The 24,205-nt window shown below is 44.0% G+C and overlaps 1 protein-coding gene across 2 annotated transcripts in view; it reads right to left on the bottom strand.

Moving 5' to 3' along the window:
- The window catches only part of RNF13 (ring finger protein 13), a 59,479-nt gene that overhangs the window by 11,162 nt on the left and 24,112 nt on the right, over nucleotides 1-24,205 (bottom strand). Inside the window, exons 4-8 of one of the 2 annotated variants that reach the window (XM_048505566.1) lie at nucleotides 18,880-19,005; nucleotides 16,237-16,324; nucleotides 13,555-13,645; nucleotides 12,930-13,035; nucleotides 5,602-5,695 (exon numbers count right to left, since the gene is read on the bottom strand). In XM_048505566.1, coding sequence (XP_048361523.1) covers nucleotides 5,602-5,695; nucleotides 12,930-13,035; nucleotides 13,555-13,645; nucleotides 16,237-16,324; nucleotides 18,880-19,005 — 505 coding nt within the window. Of the gene's footprint in view, nucleotides 1-5,601; nucleotides 5,696-12,929; nucleotides 13,036-13,554; nucleotides 13,646-16,226; nucleotides 16,325-18,879; nucleotides 19,006-24,205 lie in introns of those variants that run through there. The other variant, XM_048505568.1, reaches the window with a different exon arrangement.

Below are 24,205 nucleotides of genomic sequence, written 5' to 3'. Positions count from 1 at the left end.
GGAATTAACCGGGCAATCTAGTAACCCTGAATAGGAATCTAAGTCCACTAATTTCAACAGGTTTAGACTGGAGTATCTGTTCCCTAATCCTAAATCACAAATATCAGAGAAATATAAAATACCCATTATTTGACAAGAAACTTATATAAGTATAGTTGTAAGAGAGCCCATTCGCAATTAGGTATGACTTTTGAAAGAAATACACTACCTTATGAAGTAAACTCTTTGGTTTTAATCACGCACTTCAATTCCAATGTGACCATTTTTTTAAAGTCCTTTCTTAAAGGAAGTGAGATTACTGTAATTTATCTTCACAGCCTCTCTGTAGGGGAAACTAAGCTAAGAGCAACAGGCACAGAGTCATTAAGTAAGGTGAGAAGTAATATCCGCAAGTGGAGGTAGTCAGTCTGGGATTCCCACATCAAAATGCTACGTCCTCTTTGCTTTACCATTGGCCTTCAGTCCATAGACTGCCAATGTACATGTGTAAATAAGGTGTCACACCTCCCTTTGCACACATATTCCGAGGAGCAAAAGGATTGTGAGGTGAAATCACACAGTGACCAAGACAATTTATCTATAGATCTGACCCCTCTTCCTGCCACATTTCTGATGTCACACGTCTTCCTATAATATAATCTCAACTCCATGGGTACCACTCAGTTGGTCTTAGATTGGGCAATATTGAAGACAGCTGCACAATACCAGCTGTAAACAAAAAAGTATACAACTGCTTCTTGTTGCAATTCTGCCATCTCCAGCATCTCAGCATATTCAGTAGGTTGAGCTTCAGCAACTGCCAGCGCCAGACTTCTCATGGTTTTTTTTAAATAATTCAGTGGGCATTGGTACCATTGGTAGGCTTTGTGTGCCTTGATGGACGGCCACTTCAAACATGATGTTTAACATAAGACTTAATCCAGTTAGAGAAAACATTAGTAAGTTGGCAACTTAGATGCCTGAAAATCTGTTACTGTGCTTCACAGTACATCACTTAAGGAACTGTAATATATAACCCACTGTGCCCCCAGGTTTGTGTTCGTAAATTATGGTCAGTAGCTATATAAACCTTTATAATCTCTTTCTTCTGCAAGAGATTGTAACCTATTATATCAGACAGCATGGAGATCCTATGGGCCCAGCAATTGTACTAAACCCTGGATCACAATAGAAGTGCAATTTAATATTAATTGTTTTGATTGATACAACTTTATAAAAAATATGCAGAGCATTTCCACAAAAAGGGACAAAGAACAGATCAGGTAACCAAAGAGACTGAAGAAAAAAACCCTTCTTATAGAATTATTGATATCAATTTAGAAAAGCTAACGTTATATTCCAAAAATGTTTACAAATTATAAACATTAAAAACTGGGCATCAAAATTACATCAGAATTTGGCTGTTGTGGGTTTTCTGGGTTCTGTGGCTAGCACCTTCAGAGGAATGTCACAGCAAGATGTATTTTTCTCTGTGGCAGATCTCACTGTGGCATGCCTCTGAAAATGCCAGCCATAGATGCAGGCATAACATTAGAAGCAGAAACTACTAGACCACGGCCCAGAAAACCACAAGCCAGTTGATTCTGGCCATAAAAGCCTTTGGCAATACATCAAACTTTGGCTACATATATTGGTACCTTCCTCTGATGTCAAAACCTTTTTAGTAAAATTGTATGCATGGGTATGTCACACAAGTTTCTGTAATATAATTTGAACTTTTAAAATTGGCATTGATTATATTATAAATACATATTCAGATCCTGATAATACTTTTAAATCAAATCAGTGGGGACAGAGGTGCCGACCACACCAGCATTCTCCCTGTTCTCTAACCAAGAACTATGAACCCCAATTTTACTTTCAAGCTTACCTTATCAAACTTATTAGATGGCCTAAATGCCTAAATCTAATAAAATATATTTCCTCATATTTCTATTCCTCAATACTTGGCATTTCCTTCAAGATGCCAATAATAATTTATTCAGTCTGCCAAAACGCTTTTTTTATCTCAGAAGCATACTGAGCAAAGTTGGCTATTACAAACCCCCCAGAAATGTATTTATTTACTACATTTTTATCCCGTCTTTCTGTCCTTTTAAAACATACATAAGGTAACATTAACCATTAAAATCAACTTGCCCAACACATATCATTAAAACAACTTATCAAAGTTAAAAACAGAGTTAAAATACACACAAAACAAAAACATTGGTCAAGGAGTGATCATTAAGAAAATGCCAAACGACCACCAAAAAGACTTCACCTGCTGGTGGAAGACAGAAGGGAACACATTGCTATCCCTGGGGAGATCATTCCAGAGCTTTGGTGCCATGACTGAGAAGGCCCAGGTTGCTACCTGCCCAATCTCAGAAGGTATGGGCACCAGAAGCAGAGCTTCCGAAGATGGCTGTAATGGAAGGGCACACTCATAAAGGATTAGGCTGCCCTTTATGCATGTTGGCCCCAATCCATTTGGGTTTGGGGTTAAAGATCAACAGAACCCTGAATTGTGCTTGGAAACAAACTGGAAAACAGATGGGCTAAAGTTGGAGTGACATGTTCCCGACAACCCAGTCCAGCATGGGATCTGACCCCCCCCCCCCCCCAGCTTGTGTCCTGTGAACTACTACTATGAACAGTATTTATTTAGTATTTTAATGTGGGAAGTGCTTCATGATCTTCACCTTCTTTGTCTTTTGAAGCAAACGATTATCTCCACTGTACATACAAGAAATTGTGGCTGATTCAAAAGTATAAATAAATAAATCACAGAGAAATGATAGAAGATACAAGGCTACACAATATTTCACAGATTTAAGGGGCAATAACACGCAGGGGGCAAAAAGGAGCTTGGATGGTGCTTCTGCTGTTAATAGGCAGCAGTACTTTCACTGTAAATATTAATATTCTGCTTCAGTCTTTGACTGGGAAAGTTCTGATTCTGCCTCTAGTACAGTAAGAACTCAGCTCTGCAGCCCCATCAATAATGGATTTGTCACAACACCTATTTTGTTGTTACAATAGCCCCTCAATCAAATATTTATCACTTCTCCAAAGCTTTCTACATTTAAACAATATTTTGGCAGAGTGGTTGAATACAAATGGAATACAGCTTAAATGTCACGTATCAGAGAACGCCAAGGTAATTAACTCGTAATAGTCCTTGCAAGAAATACAAAATAAAATATAGTTGTATACGAGGTCTTCAGGAACAAGATGAAGGCAGGATAACAACAGAAAGGAATGACAGCTTTTCCTTTAAGTTGGGAAGAATCCCGCTCTCCCATTGTGGAAAGGTAGACAAGATTACAAAATGTCTGGAGCTCAGCACAATCCAGTCTGTCAGCTGTTCTTTTTTCAGTGGGATTGTGACTCTGTCAGATGCTGTGGCTTGCAGAAGCAAAGTGAAGCCATTTTAAACAAAATTAAAAAGCAATCTGTCCTGGGCAGTTTATGCTGTTTGTCACTGTTTTCATGGGAGCAGCCAATACATCAGTTTACATATTGGTACATTTCTCAAACTAACACATAGCTAAGGACTGCCTGGAATCCAACCACTGTGGATTGTGGCAGACCTGCTTGTCACCATGAATGGAGGTACTATGCTCAGCAAGGAAGAATTTCATCCTCCCAATAGGAATGGGAACAGAATCTGAATGGGAATCCTGCCAATAGGTCCCTTCCTAGGCAGTGGAAACAGAGGATCCACTTCTCCACTTGCTAATTCAAGGGAAACAAACTAAACAGAAAACCTGGTAAATGTACATGAAGTGATGAGAAGCAGTGGTAGAGAGAGAAGGGAAACAAAGAGACTGTGCTTTTCTGATATATAGTTCCAACACCCCTTTCCATGCTTTTCCAGAAGTGGCTAACAGCATGTGTTTATTTCATGGAAATGAATTAACTGGCTTGCTTAGAACAAATCCATGCTCATAGGGCTCCAAAAACCCACAGAAGTACATTTTGATCCTGAATATCATTGTTGCTTTCCTCCTCTGTCAGTTCTTAGGCAATCTGACAGCTCTGCCGTTCTATTGTAAGAACTCAGCATGAGAGTTAAAGCTTTTTACAGACTTCTCTGCCTGCCTAAATCCGGGAGTGCTCTAAAACTCCACTCTCCGTAGGGTGCCCCATTTCAAAGTAAGATTCCAATAAAGTGACCCACTGGATTACTTCTAGCGTGTGATTCTAAGAAACAAAACAAAGCAGCAAGGCATGTGAGCACCACTTCTCGTCCACACTCTGTACAAGAAAAGATCTCTGCAAACCCAGAGACAGAGCGTGCTTAAAGAAACATGAAGTAGGTATTTCATTCCGCAACAAAACAATATTGATTATCTCTCTTCTTAATTGGTTTCCATCAGAAATCCAGAACCAAAAGAGAAATTAACCTTGGCCTCCTTTATGCAGCATCGGGCTTTTATGGTCAAACCCAAGTCCCAGAGAAACAAAAAGGTTCAGCAAAGTCCACTCAACCTTATGGAAGTGAAGTCTCATTAAGGTGTTTATGAGCAACTAACTAGCATATGACACTGTGTGCACTTTTCAGCTGAGCATCTGCTTTGTAAGGAGTACTCCCAGCTATACCATCAATAATGCAGAACTGTTATTAAGGACACACAACATGTTGGCTGCAGCTCTGCCCCAGAATCCAAGCAAATGTGTAAGCTTCATATATTCAATGTGTTACTAGCGACGTTTATAGTCACATTAACACCAGTGAAATTCAGTCATCAGCTGCTCATATATTTCACCACAGAATGACAGTGTTTTGAATCCTGCAAAAGACTGTAAAGGCAAAACATTGGCAAAGAGAAGCATTTCTGCATGGGAAATGAAGTGCCCCAAGTGGATACGAAAAACACAAACTAGGGAAAGGGTTATAGCGCTCCCTACTTAATATCACCACAAATGCAAGGAACAGACACCTATGGAACATGATTAATCAAGCACAAGCCAAAGGCCTAGATGAAATTCAGCAGCTGATTTAAAAAAACAATAGGGTACAGTGAGCAACACTATTCTCTCTTTTTGAGGCAGCAATCTCTAGTGGTCTGAAATGTCCCATTCGCCTTTTGCCTTTTTATTTGAAAAATAAAAAGTCCACTTCCTATATAGTAAGAGCAGTTTTATGTGCTACTGCATCTGGCTTGTAAATCTACTTATACAAATCATGTTACATGGGAGGAGATCGCAGCACATTTGCCATAATTCATGGAATGCTGGTTTCACAGAAGCCTCTCCTTCCACGTGCACTGATCTTGTGAGTAGATCTCTCCCATGAACAGCTATTTAAAAGAATGAGCCACATCCACTGAACTAAGATCAGGGTTTCTGGGGAACAGCCCCAAAGAGTTTAGTTCAACTGACAGCAAACTCAGCTATGCAGATATTTTCCAGTCCTGTTGCTTGAGATGTCTTAATTGGAGAAGCTGGAGACTGAACTCAAGGGCTCAGGCCTGCAAACTCTGCACTCTACATCAAAGCGGTCCAGGTTTGGAATCTCAGTGTTTTGGAAACCAGATGTTCTTCCTGGATCTTAGATAGCATTTAAGATCAGTGGACACAATTTAATCAGGTTTTTTAAAAAATCACACTTACCTTTCTTGAACTTATGTACTGGAAGCTTCTTCAGCTGATCTTTTTGAAGCCGATTCCTTCTTGCTCTGTGTCGGTCCTGGACAAATTTTGTTATCTTGAAAGACCAAAACAGAATACAGAAATATACGATTACCGATGCAGACCAATCTCCATTACTTTCAGAGAGTGGCTACGTTAAAGATAAAACCATAATGCTTATAGCGAAGAACTTTGCTAATTTGTAGCTCTGCAGTGCTTGTGAAATCTGGGCATTGTAGAAGGAGAGCTGACACAAAATCTTTCTGGCTCATAACCTGAAAGGGATCATTTGACAATCTGTTTTTGCATCTGAGTTCTATGCACTGGAGATCACCGTTTGACATTCTTCTTACTCTGAAATAAACATGCACAGGATCAGGCTGAACAAAGGAGGAGGGAGGGAGGTGGTAATGAGGCTGATCTTGATTTCCTTGGCCAGAGAGATTCTCAGAATACAACTGCAAAGAGATGTGTGCACTTCTTGAGTGTAAGCCACATATATCATGCTTTTAAGTGCTCAAAACGCTTCCCAAATATCCCTATTCTAACTGGGGACTTCTCAGGTCAGAGCCAGAAGAGTGTGATGCTGGCCGTGGCAGGTGAGCAGGAGGACAGAGGGACCGGCACATCCTTTGGCGCTGCCTAGAGGACCCCTACTTGCCTTTGCCTCCCTCAGAAGGTCGAACACCGTGCTAAGCAGTACATGAGGCCGTTGTGGCCATGACTGAGAGTCTGCTGCTCCTGGCCAAGGCGCTTGTGAGTGACGGGGTCAACATGTGAGTGAGGCGGACAGGTGCAACTTGGGCTGGGCTCTGCCTGGGGGCTTTTGGGTTGCAACCTTGTCATCCCTCTCCTGTAGTCAGAGGCATAGCTCTGGGGAGGGGGGGGGAGAGACGCACCGGGCGCGCACCCCTGTGGGAGTGTGGCAAGGGTGTTCCGGGAGCATTCCAGGGTGGGGCGGAGGATGCACCTGTACACCGGGCGCTTTCCCCGCTTGCTACACCTCTGCCTGCAGTCCGTCTCCAGAGCAGCAGGTCTGCCCATGCGCTTCTCATTGTGATAATTTAGGCCTGACCTACATGAAACAGATGACCACATTCCTGGCTGGTGAAATGATACCAATAAGAATATTTGCTACAAGTACTGATCATTGTAAATGATATGCATATAAAATATTTTTAAAAAAGTTTTCCATCACAATGTGTTCCACCCTTCCCTTCCCCTTTCTCAGAGCTCTGGCGATTTCATATCCTATGCATCATTGCTAGCTAACTAAAGGAAGTTGGAGAAAGTTGGAGAACGACCCATTGGTTACTTACGTGAAGGGGTCTTCTGCTGGATGATGGGAGACCGTCTTGCTTGGGTTTTCATCACCTTCTCTCAAGGAGGCAGGAACAATTTCCGTTGGCCACTCCCACTAGCCTTGCTGACGTCGTCAAGCCCCAGTATCTGACTGCTGCAGAAGGACTTGCACAAACAATAGTACAAACGATACAAACGTACCAACAAGGCCCTAACCTGGAACACTGAAGTCCAACTCACCCAGTGGCCAACTAACTATAAGATCAAAAAAGTAGGCTCAAGGTAATGAAGTAGAACCAAGAACCAGAACCGGAGCACATTGACGGGGAGAACCAAAACAGGGTGGGTCAAGACGGTCTCCCATCATCCAGCAGAAGACCCCTTCACGTAAGTAACCAATGGGTCGTTCTACTGGATGTTGGGAGACCGTCTTGCTTGGGACTTCCCGAGCAGTACCCCAAATATAGGGTGGGCCCAATTAGTCCCCCACAATGTGCTCCAGAATACGCCTACCGAGAGACGCCTGGACTGCATCAATGGAGGATAGGCGATAGTGACGGACAAAAGAGGAAGGAGACGCCCAAGTGGCGACTCGGCAAATCTCCTCAATGGGTACATGCTTCACCAAGGCTGCATTAGCCGCAGCGCTTCTGGTTGAATGAGCGGTAATGGCTCCCGGAACGGGAAGGTGGCTAGCCTTATGGGCTTCTATGATACAAGTTTTGATGTTAGAACTTAAAGCCGCCGCGGACATAGCTTCCCCCAACCTAGGGGGGGGGCACATTAATAAACAGGCATTCTGATTTCCTGAATGGTTCGGATCGGATAAGGAAAGCTTTAAGGGCACGGCGAACATCCAGGTGGTGCCAGAGCCGTTCCCTGGGGTGCTTTGGATCAGGGCAAAAATTGGGAAGCACCACCTCCTGTCTAAGGTGGAATCCGGAATCTACCTTTGGCCGGAAGGACGGATCCAGTTTAAGGACCACTTTCTCCGGAAAAAATTGACAAAATTGAGGGCTGGCAGAAAGGGCCCTGATCTCCGAAACCGGTCTGGCCGAACTTATCGCTACTAAGAAGAGAAGTTTCATTCTTAGCCACCTAAGGTGGATGGACTGGACGGGTTCGAAGGGAGATCTAGTGATGGCGTCCAATACCGAGTGTAATCTCCAAGTTGGGAACCTATGAACTACGGGAGGCTGGGACAATTTAACCCCCTTCAGGAAACTGACCACATCAGGATGTCTAGTGAGGGGACTACCCTGTACTTTAGGGATAACCGTAGCCAATGCTGCTAACTGCCTCCTAAGGGTGGCGCTACGGAGTCCACTCTGAAATCCATCCTGGAGGAAGTGTAAAATGTCAGCCAATAGAGGTGCCATCGGGTCCAGCTTCTTGCGTGCACACCAGCGGGTGAAGGCCTTCCAGGATGAGTTATAAACCCTAATCGTGGACCCTCTTCTAGCCGCCAACATGGTGTCCACTACCTCCCTGGAGTAACCCTTGCTTGCTAGCCTGCTCCCCTCAATAGCCACGCGGTCAGATTGAATCGACCTGGGTCTGGGTGTACTATGGGGCCCTGCATTAGGAGATCTGTCATTACAGGAAGTACCAGGGGAGGAGCGGTGGCCAGCTCCTGGATCACTGAGTACCAAGGGCGATGAGGCCAATTGGGTGCCACCAGAATCAATGACCTTCGTTCCCTCTGAACTCGGTGCAGCAGTCTGGACAGTAGTGGGAACGGAGGGAAGGCGTACAGAAGACCGTTCGGCCAACGGGCGGACAGCGCGTTGGTGTCCAGTGCCTGAGGGTGGAAAAATCTGGACAGGAATGATGGAACCTGTGTGTTGTCCTGAGACGCAAAAAGGTCTGTCGTCGGCATTCCGAATTTCTTGGTGATTGAAAGAAACACCGAGCGTTTCAGACTCCACTCCGTCTCCCTGATCTTGGATCTGCTGAGCCAGTCTGCTTCGACATTCAACACACCTTGAATATGCTCTGCCCGAAGTGAGGCCAGATTTGCCTCCGCCCAAATAAGAATCTTGAATGCCTCTCTGTGAAGGTCTGACGATCTGGAGTCACCCTGATGGTTGATATAACACCTCGCGGAGATGTTGTCCATATGGATGATGACATGCCGTCGAAGAATCTCCTGGCGAAAGCGTTTCAAGGCTAAGAAGATCGCTCTGACTTCTAAGATGTTGATTGGCGTCTGAAGACAGTGTTGTGGCCAGACCCCCTGCGCATAGAGGGGCCCCAGGGTGGCTCCCCAACCTAGGAGACTTGCATCTGTGAAGATGTGACACGGCTCCAGAATGGAGAACACCTTCCCCGACATTAGCTGTCGAGGGAGCAACCACCACTTCAAACTGATCCTGACTGCCGAGGGAAGGCGGATCTGCCTGTCCAACCTGAGGATTATCTGGGTGGCGAAAGGACGGAGCAGACCCTGTAAGGGCCTGGCATGGGCCCTGCCCCACTGTATCATGTCCATCGTGGAAAGTAGGAGGCCCAGTAGACTCGCCAGCTGGAGAAGATTGCTGCTGTTGCGTCTCAAGGTCTGCAGAACTGCCTGACGAATCTTCAGAGCTTTGTCCTCTGGCACCGATAGCATGCAGGTGGAGGTGTTTATCCACGCACCTAGGTGCTCCATTGATCGGGATGGGATCGTGGAGCTCTTTTCCTGATTGATCACGAACCCGTGATTGGAAAGAGTTTGCAGTATCTGGAGGACATCTCGTCTCGCCGAAGCTTCCGACCTTGATCGAATCAAGATGTCGTCCAGGTACGGGTGTAAGTGAATGCCCTGGCTCCTGAGAAGGGCTATGGGGGCCACTAATACCTTTGTGAACACCCGAGGGGCTGTAGCTAACCCAAAGGGGAGGGCAACGAATTGAAAATGGTCGTGGCCTATGGCAAACCTGAGGTACTGTTGGTGGGCTGGGTGGATCGGCACATGTAAGTACACCTCGGACAAGTCCAAGGAGGTTAAGAAATCTCCATGTTGGATTGCCTCCACTGTGGAGCGGAGCGTTTCCATTCGAAATTTGAACAGTCTGAGGTGTCTGTTGACCCTTTTCAAATTCAAGATGGCCCTGGTATCCCCGTTCTTCTTGGGGACCGTGAAAAATGGAGAATAAGTCCCTCTGAACCGCTGGTGTTCTGGGACCGGCTGAATGGCATGGATGACCAAAAGGTGCTGGACTGCTAATCTCAACTGGGAAGCCTTGATAGGGTTGGAACTGATGGGGGAGGGAATGAAACGACTCTTTGGCCAAAGCTTGAATTCTAACGAGTACCCTACCGAGACGACCTCCCTGACCCAGGCGTCTATGTGATCTCCTAGCCACCTGTGGCTGAAGGCCAAAAGACGCCCCCCTATGGGGATGTCTTGGTAGTCAGGCCTTGTTACCGCTCGACTCGGGACGGAAACTCTTGTTGGGTTTACCCTGGGACCTGAAGTCCTGTCTCTTGCGGAATGACGACTGACTTTGCCCAGGTTGCCTTCTCCCCTCCCTACTGAAACGGGGGGGGGGGGAGGACGATAGGATCAAAAGGGCTGTCTTGGCGTGAATCTGGGCTTATCTGCACGCATCGAGCGTGGCATTGACTTTTTGTGATCTTTTGTCTCTACTAAAATACGGTCTAATTCTGTGCCAAAAAGTATGCCCGCCTGAAAGTCGAAGCTAGAAACCACTGACTTTGACAAAACATTGGCCTGCCACGGCTTAAGCCAAATAAGACGGCGCACCACCGAAGCAGTAGCCATAGTGCGTGACAAATTAAGGAAGGCGTCCAGCGTTGCGTCGGCTAGGAAGGAAGCGGCCATTAACACTCGCTCCGCCCCCTCCCTGAGACCCTGATCTTCAGGGGGAATGCGTGCCAGCAAACGCTGAAGCCAGACTATGGCTGCTCTGGCTACTGTGGCCGCAGGGACCAAAATCTTGGCCGACATAGCCGTGCCCTCATGGACTCTGCGGAGTAGGTGGTCCGCCTTTTTCTCTAAGGAGTCCTTAATTGAACCCTCACCATCTCTATATACTAAGCCCCCTGAATGCAGGGCTGAGACGGGCCCATCCACCAATGGGGTCCTAGTGAGTGACGTGAGGTGGTCTGGTGTAAGATAGAGCTTCTTGAAAACAGGGGGGAAACCCTTATTTTTTGCCGGGCCCACCCACTCCTTCTTGAACTTCCGTTCAAAGAGCTCTGGGAGTGGGAAATATTTCTGAGATTCCTCATCCTTGCGCAGAAGAGCCGCCAACCCCTTAGGACAGCCCTTGATGGGCTTTGCCTTACTAGCATCATTGGGGTCCTCTGCATCTGCCTCATCATGCAATTCAAGTGCAGAAATTGTCTTGGATAATAGAAAGGAAACATCCTCGGACTTAAATAGCCTATGGGACTGCTCAGAAGCCTCTGTCTGGGGTGATTCTGGTTCTGAAAAGTGATCAGAGTCCAGGTCTACCTCCGCTTCAGAACACTCGCTCCAGTCAGAGCTGGGGGAAGATTCCCGCCACAGCCTGTCTCTGGTAGCCCTCCTAGGGGACCTAGATCTGCCCCTGTGCCTGGATGATGGGCGCCTGGAAGTGGGAAGGGGGCTGCAATAATGCCCCACCTCCTCCCTGATCGACTCTCTCATAAGGGAAAGTAAACGATCTGGAGTGAAGTTGGCCCATTCGGCTCCCGGCCGGTTAACAACAGGGCCCACAGTCACCTCCCCTCTGGGGTCTTGCCTGCGCGCCAGCGCCGATGCTGCTAGCGCTCCATCAAGCTGAGGGCCGTTGCCGGAGGCCGCCGCCTCCTCCCACCGATCCGTCACCTCAGAGGTGGCCTGCGCTGCCGCGCCTGACTCTCAGCCCTCCGAACGGCTGCGGTGTCGACGCAACGGCCCGGCCGAGGAGGAGCGCCTTGGAACGCCGCGGGTGCGGGCGTCGTCTCTGGAGGGGGACCAATGGCCAAGCCGCCGGCTGCGCTGGGACCCCGTAGCCTCTACCTCTCTCCCAGCCCTCCGGCTGTGCGAGGAGGGTCCACCCGTTCTTGCCGCCGCCCTGGTGCTCTCCGCAATCGAGCGCACGAAGCGCTCTCGCAGCGGGGAAAATGGCGCCGACGCCATGACGATCCGTTGGCGGGAAGAACTCCCGCTCATTCTCTTCTCCTCAACTCTCCTCACAGACCACAGAGGGAACGGGGGAGGAGGATGCGAGGTAAATTTGGCAACACAAAGAAAGGTAAAGCACAAACACACACAAATCCTCTTGTCTTTCTTTCTTTCTCTTTTTTTTTTTGAAGAGCCTACAAAAAAGCCTGCACTCCCTGTTCAAGGCAGGAAGATACTGGGGCTTGACGACGTCAGCAAGGCTAGTGGGAGTGGCCAACGGAAATTGTTCCTGCCTCCTTGAGAGAAGGTGATGAAAACCCAAGCAAGACGGTCTCCCAACATCCAGTAGAAGGCATTATTTTGAAGGAGAAACATAGATATACAGACAGCTAGAAAGTGTCCATTCTTTCAGATAGTTTGGAATCAGAATCCTGTGGCCAACAGAAATGAAAAGCTGCATCCTGGGAACATAATGCAAAAGTCTGAATTGCCATGAACTATAAAGATCACAGGAAATAATCTCAAGCTACCATGTCCACACACCAAATGGATGGGGTAAGCCCTATAAACAAACACGTCACATGAAAAGAAGTCTCCCTGTGATAACTATAACCTCGACTAGACTTTATGCATCATTAACTCTCCTTGCTCCACTGAAGTTTTCTATTTTTTTCAGCAAAGGGAGAAGATTCTCATATGCAGTCCTCTACACAAGTAGATGAACCCCCAGCAAAAACTTCATTTGAACTGGTGCTTCCACAGAGCTCTGGATTGGGCAAACAGCATCATGGGGATTTTGACTCAGTGATTGATGAGAGGGTGATCACAAATCTTCAAAATTATCTCTCTTTCATTCTTTTAAACAAACCGACCAACAAAACATGGGAATAAAATGACAGAGAATTATACCTACCATAAAAATAACAATAAGTATGAGACAAATCCCCACAATAATTAGGAATGGGATTAGGTAGTACTCCAAAGGGAGGTTGAACTCTGGGATTAATACAATATGGCCTCTACAAAAGAAAAAAGGAAAACACGTTGATTTTCAGACAGTTTAAACTCTGTTAAATACATTTTCCTCACAAAAAATTTTAGAGACGTATCAAGAATGAAATCAATACCTTTGGACACCCAACAGATAGGGGGTTTGATCCAATGACTGCTTCACTAATTGAGGAGTTTTCTTCTGACAGAGGGAGCCTACAGAATCATGGGTCTGCCAGATTAAGCAAGACTTTTCACTTAGCAGAAGGAAGTTTTGGATTTAATCCAGTGTTACACTTTTAAAAAATTCAACTTATTCTTCAAGTTAGTTTACTCTGATAACAATTAACACTCTGTTCACCATAATAAGAACTCATCCTAATTGGGCATATATTACAGGAAAGGGTTTTTTGGTGCTGGGTCAATTTTTGATTGCCATGGTAAGCAGAACTGATATCCACATGACAAACAATTCTATGCTTGATCTCAGATATATACTTCAATAAAATGGAATGAAGATGTTCTCCCAACAATAAATTTTTACATACCCAGTCTCATATGAGAATTCTTCTTTAAGGGAATTCGCAGATGATTCACCAATAAAGACAGATGGAATGTCAATCTTCTTTAAAACGTCAACTATTTAAAAAGAAAGAAAAGAAAGGATTATCGATTACATACAGAACTAATTTACCACTGTTGAAACATAAGCAAAGAACTGTGTAGACACCTTCTAATAACAGTGGTTTCACACAATAATGTATAGTTTAATACCTTTATTTATTTGGATGATACAGAGTTTTAATAAACTGTCCATCTTTTTTAAAACAAAAACCCTCTTTCCTTCCAATAAAGCAGTTTCCAATGGCCTTTACACACCAACATAAAGTCAGAATATTCTACACATGTAAAATATTGTCTTTTGTATTGGGGCACATTGAGCACCTCAAGGAAATCTAAATACCATGCTAAGTTCTCTCTCGTCTCTTCCTCACAAAACAACTTTCTTCTACCTCCTCCTAAGGCGCTCTATTTCAGGACACCACTGCCTTCTGTCTTCCTCGACAAAGAGTTAGATACCCCTCTTTCAAACAGCAGATGTACACTGGAGGCCTGTAATGTGAGAGTTCTGTTTCAGCTGTGGTATTTGTGTGGTGGGAAGTATGTCTACTTGTTATTCTCGTGCTTCCTGAACCTGCATCAAGCCCAAGGTACTCTAAGAATAGTTTCCAAAATTACTGTTCTATACAGTCAAATATCCTTTCCTGCAGTGGTGTTAAACATGGAAAACATTTAAATGTTTGCCAATCCTGCTGTTACCAGGGATGTGTTGATGTTAGCCTGCATAGTTTGCATAGAGTTTGGCACTGGAAGGAGAGAACATTCAAGCATAACTGCTTCTGTGTGGATAGCTATTGTAGGAAAAGGTATTTTCAGCAGTCTGCATGCAGGAACAACAGTTTCCAAAACTGCTTCAAGCAGATGTGGAGGAGATGCAAGAAGGCACAACAGCTTCGTACACTTGTCTGCCATATGCAACAGTAGTGTTTTTCCATACCCTTTTAAAGCTCCAATCTGCAAATGCAAGTCCAGCACTCATATGAGTTTTCATTGTGCCTTGGCAGCCATTTTGGATCGAAAACTACATTTGTTAAACACCAGTGGTAAAACTAGATGTGAAAAGTGGCCCTAAAAGGACAACATATTTGTTTGTAACAAATCTGTGCATAGAGTTATGGTTCAATGGCCTTTCATTTATTCCATTTCTTTTTAAAGCTATACCTCCAGTAAATTTACAAGCCCTTAATTCTTATTCATGGGAGCCAGCATAATGGAGTGGCTAAGAGCAGTAGGTTCAATTCTCCACTCCTCTACATGAAGCCAGCTGGGAGACCTTGGGCCAGCCACAGCCTCTTGGAACTCTCTTAGCCCTCACAAAAGCAGGCAATGGCAAACCTGAATGTCTCTCACCTTAAAAACCCTACGAGGTCGCCATAAGTCAGCTGTGACATGCACACACAGAACCCTTACTCAACAGAATGTGAGCAGATTCAGCGAAAGCATTGGGTTGAGTTCAGACCACTGAAAGGAAACTCCTGGAAGCAATGGCATGATCACACTTATTAGAGATGGAGAATACTAATTATTTACTGGCTCAGATCAGCAAACATTTTTCTTTTGTTTTGTGCCCAATTTAAATACATGGGATTGCAAGTTATATATCATACATTAACTCTTTCATAAACATCCTATAAGATGTTCTAGCAGCTTTGTCTGAAGTTTCCCACCAAACCTGCTCCAGTCATCTCAATTCCCATTTCATCAATCACAGTTCTCCATTATATCAAGGGGCTGGATTGATATGGGAATAAACACCTCGTCAGGGTGCTGTCTCATCTATGACTTCAGAGAGCTGGGAGTTCCAGTCCTCTACCTGCTCATCAAAAGAATCACCTGAGGGCTTTGGATGGCAGAGCATTCCAGAAGCCAATTGGATTTATAAGTCTCCACAGGTGGGCATAAATCAGCCCAACACCTAAGGAGGGAGGGATATCAAGATCCACTAGTGCTTTCAGGATAAAGTGGTCTTATGGTACTTAATCTGTAGAAATCAGATCCACATTCACCACCATGCCAAACATCAAATCCAGCATGTGGCCTGCTTGATGTAGGGAAGAATTAGTGATTCCATTGTGCCTGTGGAAATTCTAGGCAGGTTCAAGCCGTTATTCAAAACTTCTAAGGCTTCCTAACCCACAGGGTGGCATATGCAACATTTGCCCCAGATGTCAAAAGTCCAACAGTTGGATATGTCTGCTATACAAAGGTCAAGGACACAGCTTGGGTTACTTCCAGAGTATTTCAGGACGAGGGATTGTTCAGTGTATTTTGGAATTGCAGACAGCAAAGAAGCATGGGCATTAAGAACAGCATACCATTGCAGCTAATTTCTGTTGTATATCTAAATTTGTTACCTGGTAATCTAGAAAGGATCATCATGAGGGACATCAGGACACAAGCTATTTACCCCCAATAACAGACAGAAGCAAGAAGATTGCTTTGTACAAGAAACATGACCTTATACAGATGCAATGCGATACATGAAAGGCAAAATAGAAGATATTGACTAAATTGATAATGGAGACTTTAAATTGGACAAATTTTGAAGCGGATTTTCTAGGGAGAACAGAATGGTTATCCAGCACAGGTGAACTGATACGTGTACTTACTGTCTTTAGATCCCATACTAATGAGTTCATCGGAATCAACATTGTGGACAATGGCCGCTTTATAACCAGCTCTTTGAGCATTCAAAACCTGCAAGCCACACAAAAGTATATTAAGAAAATAACTGCTTTTAACTTCACCACTACACTTTTCCTCTGACAACTGTTGGACCGTCACATTAATTTCTTATTTGTGTAAAGCGATGCTCAAAATTTTAAAACAGAGGCTGTGTCATGGGCTGGCTGCCAGGAAAGCCAAGTTAGCAGACTAAGCCCTCCCCTTTAAAGCTTCAATTGCATTCAGTACATGTAAAAAAAATTCACACCATATCATTCTTTGAAAGTCTATATTAAAGTAATCAATTCCTCATTTGTTCTCTTTGTTTCCTGTCAAGGAATTCACAGTGACCGGGCAGCCCAAACCTTAGCCCAAGGCTTTCTGGCAGAACTGCCCCCCCCCCCCCACAACCACCACTGGAAAGCTCTCCATAAGTCCAAGTTGCAGTCTGTGGTGCAACTGCCCACAAACATGGGGTGGAATTTAGCTAACATTGGACTCCAGCGCAGCTGCTCCACAGAGCCTGGACTTCTGAGCTCTACCACCACAGAGCTGAGGAGGGGCTGGAGTCGGCATCTTTACCCCCTCTCCCACCAGGGGTACCCCTTGCTCTGACATGGAGGGAAAATGCATCTGTGCAACCCTGCCCTGCCTCCATAATGCAATTTGCACCCCCAACAGGATTAGGCTGTAAAAGCAGCGCTATAAAGAACTTGTTTATTTTCAAACATCAATTCATGCATACTTTCCAGGAAAGAGCTTGAAGTGAATGCCATTTTTCCCGTCTATTGATATAATTCTCAAATGCAATTTCAGCAATTATTGGCTGGGCTTAGCTGCTGTGTCATCACCAACTGCCTGTTACTTCTATTACTGGATAATTTTCAACATGCCCCAGGCTTAATAGGCATTCCTCAAGCACAAATAATCCAACTCCCACTACACCAGTGTCCTGTGAAGTCAAATCATGCGCTGTCCAATTGGATCTGTCAGTAAAATCAGTCCTGCACTGAAGCTTTATGTTACAATAGGTTAAGTGTACTGCTCTCTCCCATTATGGTTTAGATCACAGCAGTTTATCTTTCCTAAAAGAAATAACATGTATTCCTGCATTTCTGTAGGCTGTGACAGCGCAAGCATCTAAAACATTTAGAAGATGTAAGGTAATACTTCTACATACAGCACCGGGCCGGGGGGGGGGGGGGGGGGTTAACCCTTTTGTTGGTATTGCTTAGGTTTCTTCTGCTGAATAAGTTTTCTCAATCCACAATGGGTTATTTGCCCCAATTTCAATGGTTTTGGAAGATGGGTCCCCCCCACCCCCGGCTTCCCGACAGCATCATTGTACATCCATGCACCTCTAGGGGTTGTGTTTTTTTTTACAATATCTTCCAAACCCCCCCCCCCTTTCCAGCATCCTTTCTGTAGTGATTTCCCAATCCTGCCCATGGGGCAGCCATTTCCCCCAGAGTGGCCATTTCCTCACCTCTGCAGGGCTGTTTGTCTTTTTTACCTGTCAAATGACTATTGTTACATCAATCTGTGTATTGGAGTCGCTAAATTCCAAGCTTCCATTTTATGTCATTTTGTTTTAAAAATAAGATTTTAGCCATTTTTGGAGCAGAGATACAGCGAAAAGGCATATTGCCATAATGATGTGCTAGAGTAGGGGTTGGCAACATTTGCCACCCAAAGAGCCATTTGGACCCGTTTTCCACGGCCCCAAAGATCTACCAAGCTGGAGAGGTGGCTCCACACGAAGCTGCCTCTGGCTCGGCCCCTCCACTCACCTTTCCTTCCAGCGCTGGGAGGCAGAGGCGCGGGCAGGGAAACCCCCTCTGCCTGACGAAGCAGGCAGCCACCTGTTCCGTGGGGCAGAGGGGGGGATGGCAGCTGCTCTGGATGGACATGCCCACGCTACCCTCCGACCTCCAGGGTTCGGAGGGCTGCGTGAGCATGTCCCTCCAGCCCTCAAAAGCAGTGCTGGAAGGAGAGGTGAGTGGTGGGGACGCGAAAAGCGCGCCCTCACGCACGGAGCTGCCTCCGGTTCAGCCCCTCCATTCACCTTTCCTTCCAGCGCTGCTCTGGAGGGCTGGAGGAACACGCCCACGCTACCCTCCAACCTCCAGGCTTTGTGGAGCCGCAGTATAAGGCTGAAAGAGCCACATGCAGCTCCGGAGTTGCACGTTGTCAACCCGTGCGCTAGAGACAATTTTTTAAAAAAATGACAGCTAGGATATCTGAGAATCTAATACAGATATTGATATGATGTGTTTCGATAGTGTTTTTAAAACCTGGAAAAGCTCTAGTAGTTCACAGGGGAGAGGGAGCTGCCACCAGGGACTATGGCAGGGAAACTTGCCATATGGAAACTGTTGCTGCACAGCAGCAGTGAAGAAACTAAACCCCGTGCACGTGTGGAAAAAAAAGGCAGGGGGAAAAACCCAACATGACATTTAGGCACCTAAAACAAATTAGAAATGTGTGTGTATAAATCAGATTTGTAGGACACCTTTAAAAACAAATTCAAACTTTATTCTGAAACCACAGCAACTCTATTTTTCAGAGCTTTTAAAAATGTTACCTACCTTTATGTCAAAGTTACAATCAAGTCTTCTGATTAATACAATAAATGTACGGGAAGAATTGTCTTTCAGGGGCGGAGGAGTGATGGCTTCACATGCATTCTCAGGTTTTGAATTTATCAGGAAACCCTGGAACAACAGTGTGCGAGCACAATCCTGGTTATTAGGTACAGGACACAGATACAATAGGAGCTATGTGAGCCATATTTTCAAATTCTAGTGTAAGTTCTGAAAAATTCTCACACAGTCTGCAGCCAGCAAAAGCAATTTGCATAAATTGGCTTTGGTCATCTTGCTAGACTCTATTAAGCTAGTTATTTCAAAGTTGTGTTCACTTTTCTCCTCCATGTTTTGCTAGTCAAAATTCATGTTAGCTGATCTCAAGTGTATACAGGATTTTAGCTTTCCTACTGCCAAAGCATGACTGCTCTAAATAATTTATACTGGTTTCTTTTTCTCATATAAGCCTGCATTCTTTCACAGCATTATAAGAACTAGCATACTAACAGACCCTCTGCAGCACGGCTCTGGGATTAATTCAGCTCTGTTGACATAGATCTGATGATGCGGAACTATACCAGCTTTTAAATTGCCCAGATTTTTTTCTTCATTAGGAGAAAGAACACGATGGTTATCTCGGCTAGAGAGAAACGAGTGTTAGTTTCAGATAACAGTGTTTAGATTCCTTTTTGATGAAATGTCAGGAAGAGGGATAACTGACACTGGGAAAGGATTGAGCCAGGTAACGCGAAGAAAGAGTCAATACCAACAGAATTTCCCTTCTTACAGCTAAAATTATCCTAATTATGTCTTTTCTAAAAGCAGAAGCAGCACTGTTTCTGAAGAGCTTCTGGCAGATGCTGGCTTCTATCGGTGAATTTCTGTCGTGAACTATCTATTCTGGTGATGTTTTAGGAAGCAACCAGCATCTGCCAGAACTGCAATTGTCAGAGGTTTATGCCTTTCTAAACATATTTCCAGGTCAGCAGCCTTGCACATAATAAGGTCAAAACAAAGTTACTTTGAACAAAAGCACCTTCATTGCTGGGGGACTGCTAAACAGACAGAAGAGTCCTCTGGGGGCTCTGCCTGGCTGCCCTATTTCTACAACAATCCTTTGCACATCACCTGTAAGTCAGAAGCAATATGCACTGCTATGCTATCACCTCTAACTTGACAAGTAATGAAATTTTACATACTGAATTTTGCATTTGTTCTCTGCTAAGAACGTAAATATTTTAACAGTATTTCTACAGAGAGTAACTGTTGCCAGCCTAATACTTATGAACACCTGGGAACTTTCTTAGCAGTTACCGTTATATTTGGAAGGGCCAGAATCCAAGCATTACTTTTTTAAAAAGCTATCTGCTTCACCTATGGGTGACCACATTTTCAGCACCCAATTTCTGCATTTGAGTTATTATGGAGAAGCTATTATGATAGTAGCCCCCTCTAGTGGACTGTACTTGGAAGATTAATAACATGCTGAAAAAAGGAAGACTTTGGACACAGCGCACCATGGATTTGAACTGTGTTTATCCAAGATAATGAAGTAATCCTTTGCAGACCCTGACCCTCCTCCAGAAGAGGGCAGGAGGAACAGAAAATGAGTTCACTGCTATGAATGGTGGCATCTGGAGAGAGAAAAGAACTATTTTTAAGAAGGGAAAGGATCCTAAAAATTCTCCCGTTTCAGTTTATATATGGAACTATTAGTGATGTGTTTGATATTATCCATTACCCAAATTATTTTACAACTAGGAATGTGCCCCTACAACACTAGACAGTTATGGATCCTCATTTAGATGCGAGATTCTTTCTTAAGATTCCTATTGCCCTCCCATTGGGAAGGTAGGGAGTCTATTTTATTCTGTTATTTCTTTACCTTTTCAATTTAAAAAATACAACACAAGTGATGAACAATATATAATAAGGAAATTGAATATTCTGAGGTTTTTAATTATTAGTTCTGTGGAGAAGGAATTTAAAAAATAAATTATAGAGTTAATCATATCATCTCGCATATCTGTTGTGCCAACTATGTCAAGTAACAAAACTGCTTTTCAGTTTTCAGTTGTAAACAAACAAATTAAACTCCAGTTACAGATTCACGCCTATTTTAAGCATGCTGTTATTTTCAAAGGTTAAAAACATCAAATTAATTTGTCAAAAGCAAACAAAATGTATTAGTGACACTTCAGCAGTAAGTTATGGAGGTATAACTTTATTAGCCCTGGACATCAGGTAAAAAAGAAGAGGAGTTGTTTGGATTTATGTCTTTTGATCTTGCAAGGAGTCTCACAGCAGCTTACAAACACCTTCCCTTCCTCTTCCCACAACAACCTTGTGAGGTAGGTGGGGCTGAGAGTTTCAAAGAACTGACTAGTCAAGGTCCCCAGCAGGCTTCATATATAGGAGCAGGGAAACAAATCCAGCTCACCAGGTAAGTGTGTACTGCTCATGCGCTCACATGGAGGAGTGGGGAATCAAACTCAGTTCTCCAGGTTAGAGTCCATCTGCTCTTAACTACTACACCAGTGGTGGTGAACCTATGGCACGGGTGCCAGAGGTGGCACTCAGAGCCCTCTCTGTGGGCACGCACAGAGTGCCCCTCCCACACACACATCTAGGCTGGCCTGGACAGCTGGGCTTGATTATTAGCATTAAACCTAAGAACTAGTTTTAGGGAAGTAGTGTAGGTAATCCTGTTAAGCGCTGATTTTCATGTGAAGAACTAAAGCGTGACCCTTTACCTGGGAGTAAGCTCAGTTACTGGCAATTAGGCTTGCTTCTGAGTAAACCATCCTAGAGTCGTGATTCACCCGTTGGAAGAGTTGCACGGTTGCGTCAAAGCAAAGCCACTGACTACCACCAAGCTTACTCCTGAGTAACACACGCCTTGGAGCCAACTGTTTTTTCTAAACTAAAACCTCAGTATTCCAGTTAAATTGCGGTGTTGGCACTTTGCGATAAATAAATGGGTTTTGGGTTGCAATTTGGGCACTCGGTCTTGAAAAGGTTCGCCATCACTGTACTACACCATGCTGGCTCCTTGAAATTCATATAAGCACCTGGGTTCAAAAGAAATCAAATAATTCTTCTCAAGCCAAGGTATAGTGTGACTTATAATGACAATTTGTGGATAATAACTGAGTTACATTTCCAGATCTACTTCATCTGGGCATGAATCCAGAAAAGCACTTAAGTGTGTTCTTAAACATATGCAGTCTCATAAAAAGTAGTGCTTAAAGTCAAGAATATGGTAAAGCACTTGGCTGGAGTGGAGCCTGCCAATTTTACAATGCCTTAAAAACAAAATTCCGCTGATGAAGTAGCTCACAACTAACACATTCGTTCTGGCAAGTTTTTAAAAAGTTCATTAATTCTTCAAATTTCTCCTCTTCAAGCATTCTTGGCTAGGTTGATAGATATGAGGATGTGAAAGACATAATAAAAGTACATGTACCGGGTCACATTGCTCATCTCCTAACACAGCCTTCTAAAATTAGAGAGCAGAAAATGGATGTGGTTCCATACCCAAATTTATGTACAGGAATCTAACTTATAACAGTGAATGGGATGGAAATGGTAAGATGACAGCTATTGGGCAGCTGTGTATTTAGAAAACAGCAAACAGGATTTTAGGAGTGTCATTAGACTTCTTCACCAATCTTCTCCCAAGGTCTGATCACACATGTAGGAGAATGAGACAGAAAGACAGTAGAATTTCCTGATCCACCTGTGGCTGAAAGACAAGGTTAGTATTTTGCAGTGTTCTTCAATGTAAAGTTTCCTGCATGGAAAACCACAAGCAAAGAAGGAGGCAGATGATTTTCCCAGCTATGCTAGTTTTCCATCTACACAGGAATTTTTAATGTGAAAGAACATTCAAAGCTGAAAACCACTGCTTGTAGTCCATATTACCATCTAATTCTCTAACATGTGTAAACCAGACCTAAGTGTCACCGGTCAGCCGTTCTGAAACCGTATGATTGCATCTGACTCTAAGCCAGTACAAGTTATTTATTAAAAAAACTTCTTAGTACAACCCAAAAATGTGTGTGTACTCCAAAATAATCACAAAGCTCTCGCATACAGCCGTACTTCAAAAGCAGAAAAAAAATTATTTCCAGATGTATCTTCCTATAGGTCTAGGCATTCCTATAAAGTGGCAAACTCCTATCCAATTGGTTGTTGTGAGTTTTCTGGGCTGTGTTGCCGTGGTCTGATAAGATCTTGTTCCTAACATTTCGCCTGCATCTGTGGCTGGCATCTTCAGAGGTGTATCACAGAGGGAAGTCTGTTACACACTGTATCATATCCAATCCTCTAGATATGAAGACTTTCAGCCATCCAATGGATGCAATACAAAGGAGCTATGTGTTTTTCCAATCCTTATTCCAAATACACTGCACCATTTATAGTGAGGTCAACACATGTAGCAGACCTTGCCACCTCTCTCTCTCTCTCTCTCTCTCTCTCTCACACACACACACAACACTACAAATACTGTAGTGTTGAAATCAAGGGAATAGCATTTAGCTGGCTGGATCTACATTGCTGCAATCAAGTCAGATTTGTTTTATGGATAAAGTGATTCTGTTGTTCACACTCTTAATGCCATTAATGTTGATTTAAAAATGTCAAAGGAAAAAAATTACATTATATCAATTGTACTTCTACCACCTTCCCAGCTTATAGCTACAGGACAAAACTCTTATCAGATAATGCAGCTTGAGTTGCCTGTATTTCAGATTTCTCCAGATCTGTTCCTACTTTCTTTTAATAATTATTTTCAATAAGCATAGTACCTCAGCAGCTGAGGTTAGCAAAATTTTGCTGAGCCCCAAGCATTCATCATTCACATTGTGGCACTAATGGAACCACAATTTGCTGTTTCTAAGAAGCATTTATTACGTTTACTTTAACCTTGAGATAATGACTTCTGCAGATTGTGGCAATTATATTAGCAAGCAGATCTAAGCCAATGTCTAGAGCAGCCAGGACTCTCATTGAACGTATTACATTACAAATGCAGGTACAGCATACCAGTGTCCTTAACTATTGTATACTGGGACTTGAAGGACACACAGTTGTCACAAATATATACAAACTAGTATCTAGTAAAAAAAATTCAAGTTTTACACTTATTTTATTCAGTAGCTGTTCAGCTGCAGGCTACGCACACAACAGGAAGGGTCAGCCTTTTGGAAGATCTTGCCAGAATATCCACATGACACACTAAAATAACATCCACAGCCCTGCCTCTGAAGGTGCTTGCAATGCTGGTTTGGAACCAGCAACCTGCATTATTTCTTACTGTTCTCTC

Source organism: Sphaerodactylus townsendi, linkage group LG08, assembly GCF_021028975.2.
Source record: "Sphaerodactylus townsendi isolate TG3544 linkage group LG08, MPM_Stown_v2.3, whole genome shotgun sequence".
NCBI classification, from domain to species: Eukaryota; Metazoa; Chordata; class Lepidosauria; order Squamata; family Sphaerodactylidae; genus Sphaerodactylus; species Sphaerodactylus townsendi.
This window is presented reverse-complemented; position numbering and strand designations above follow the sequence as displayed.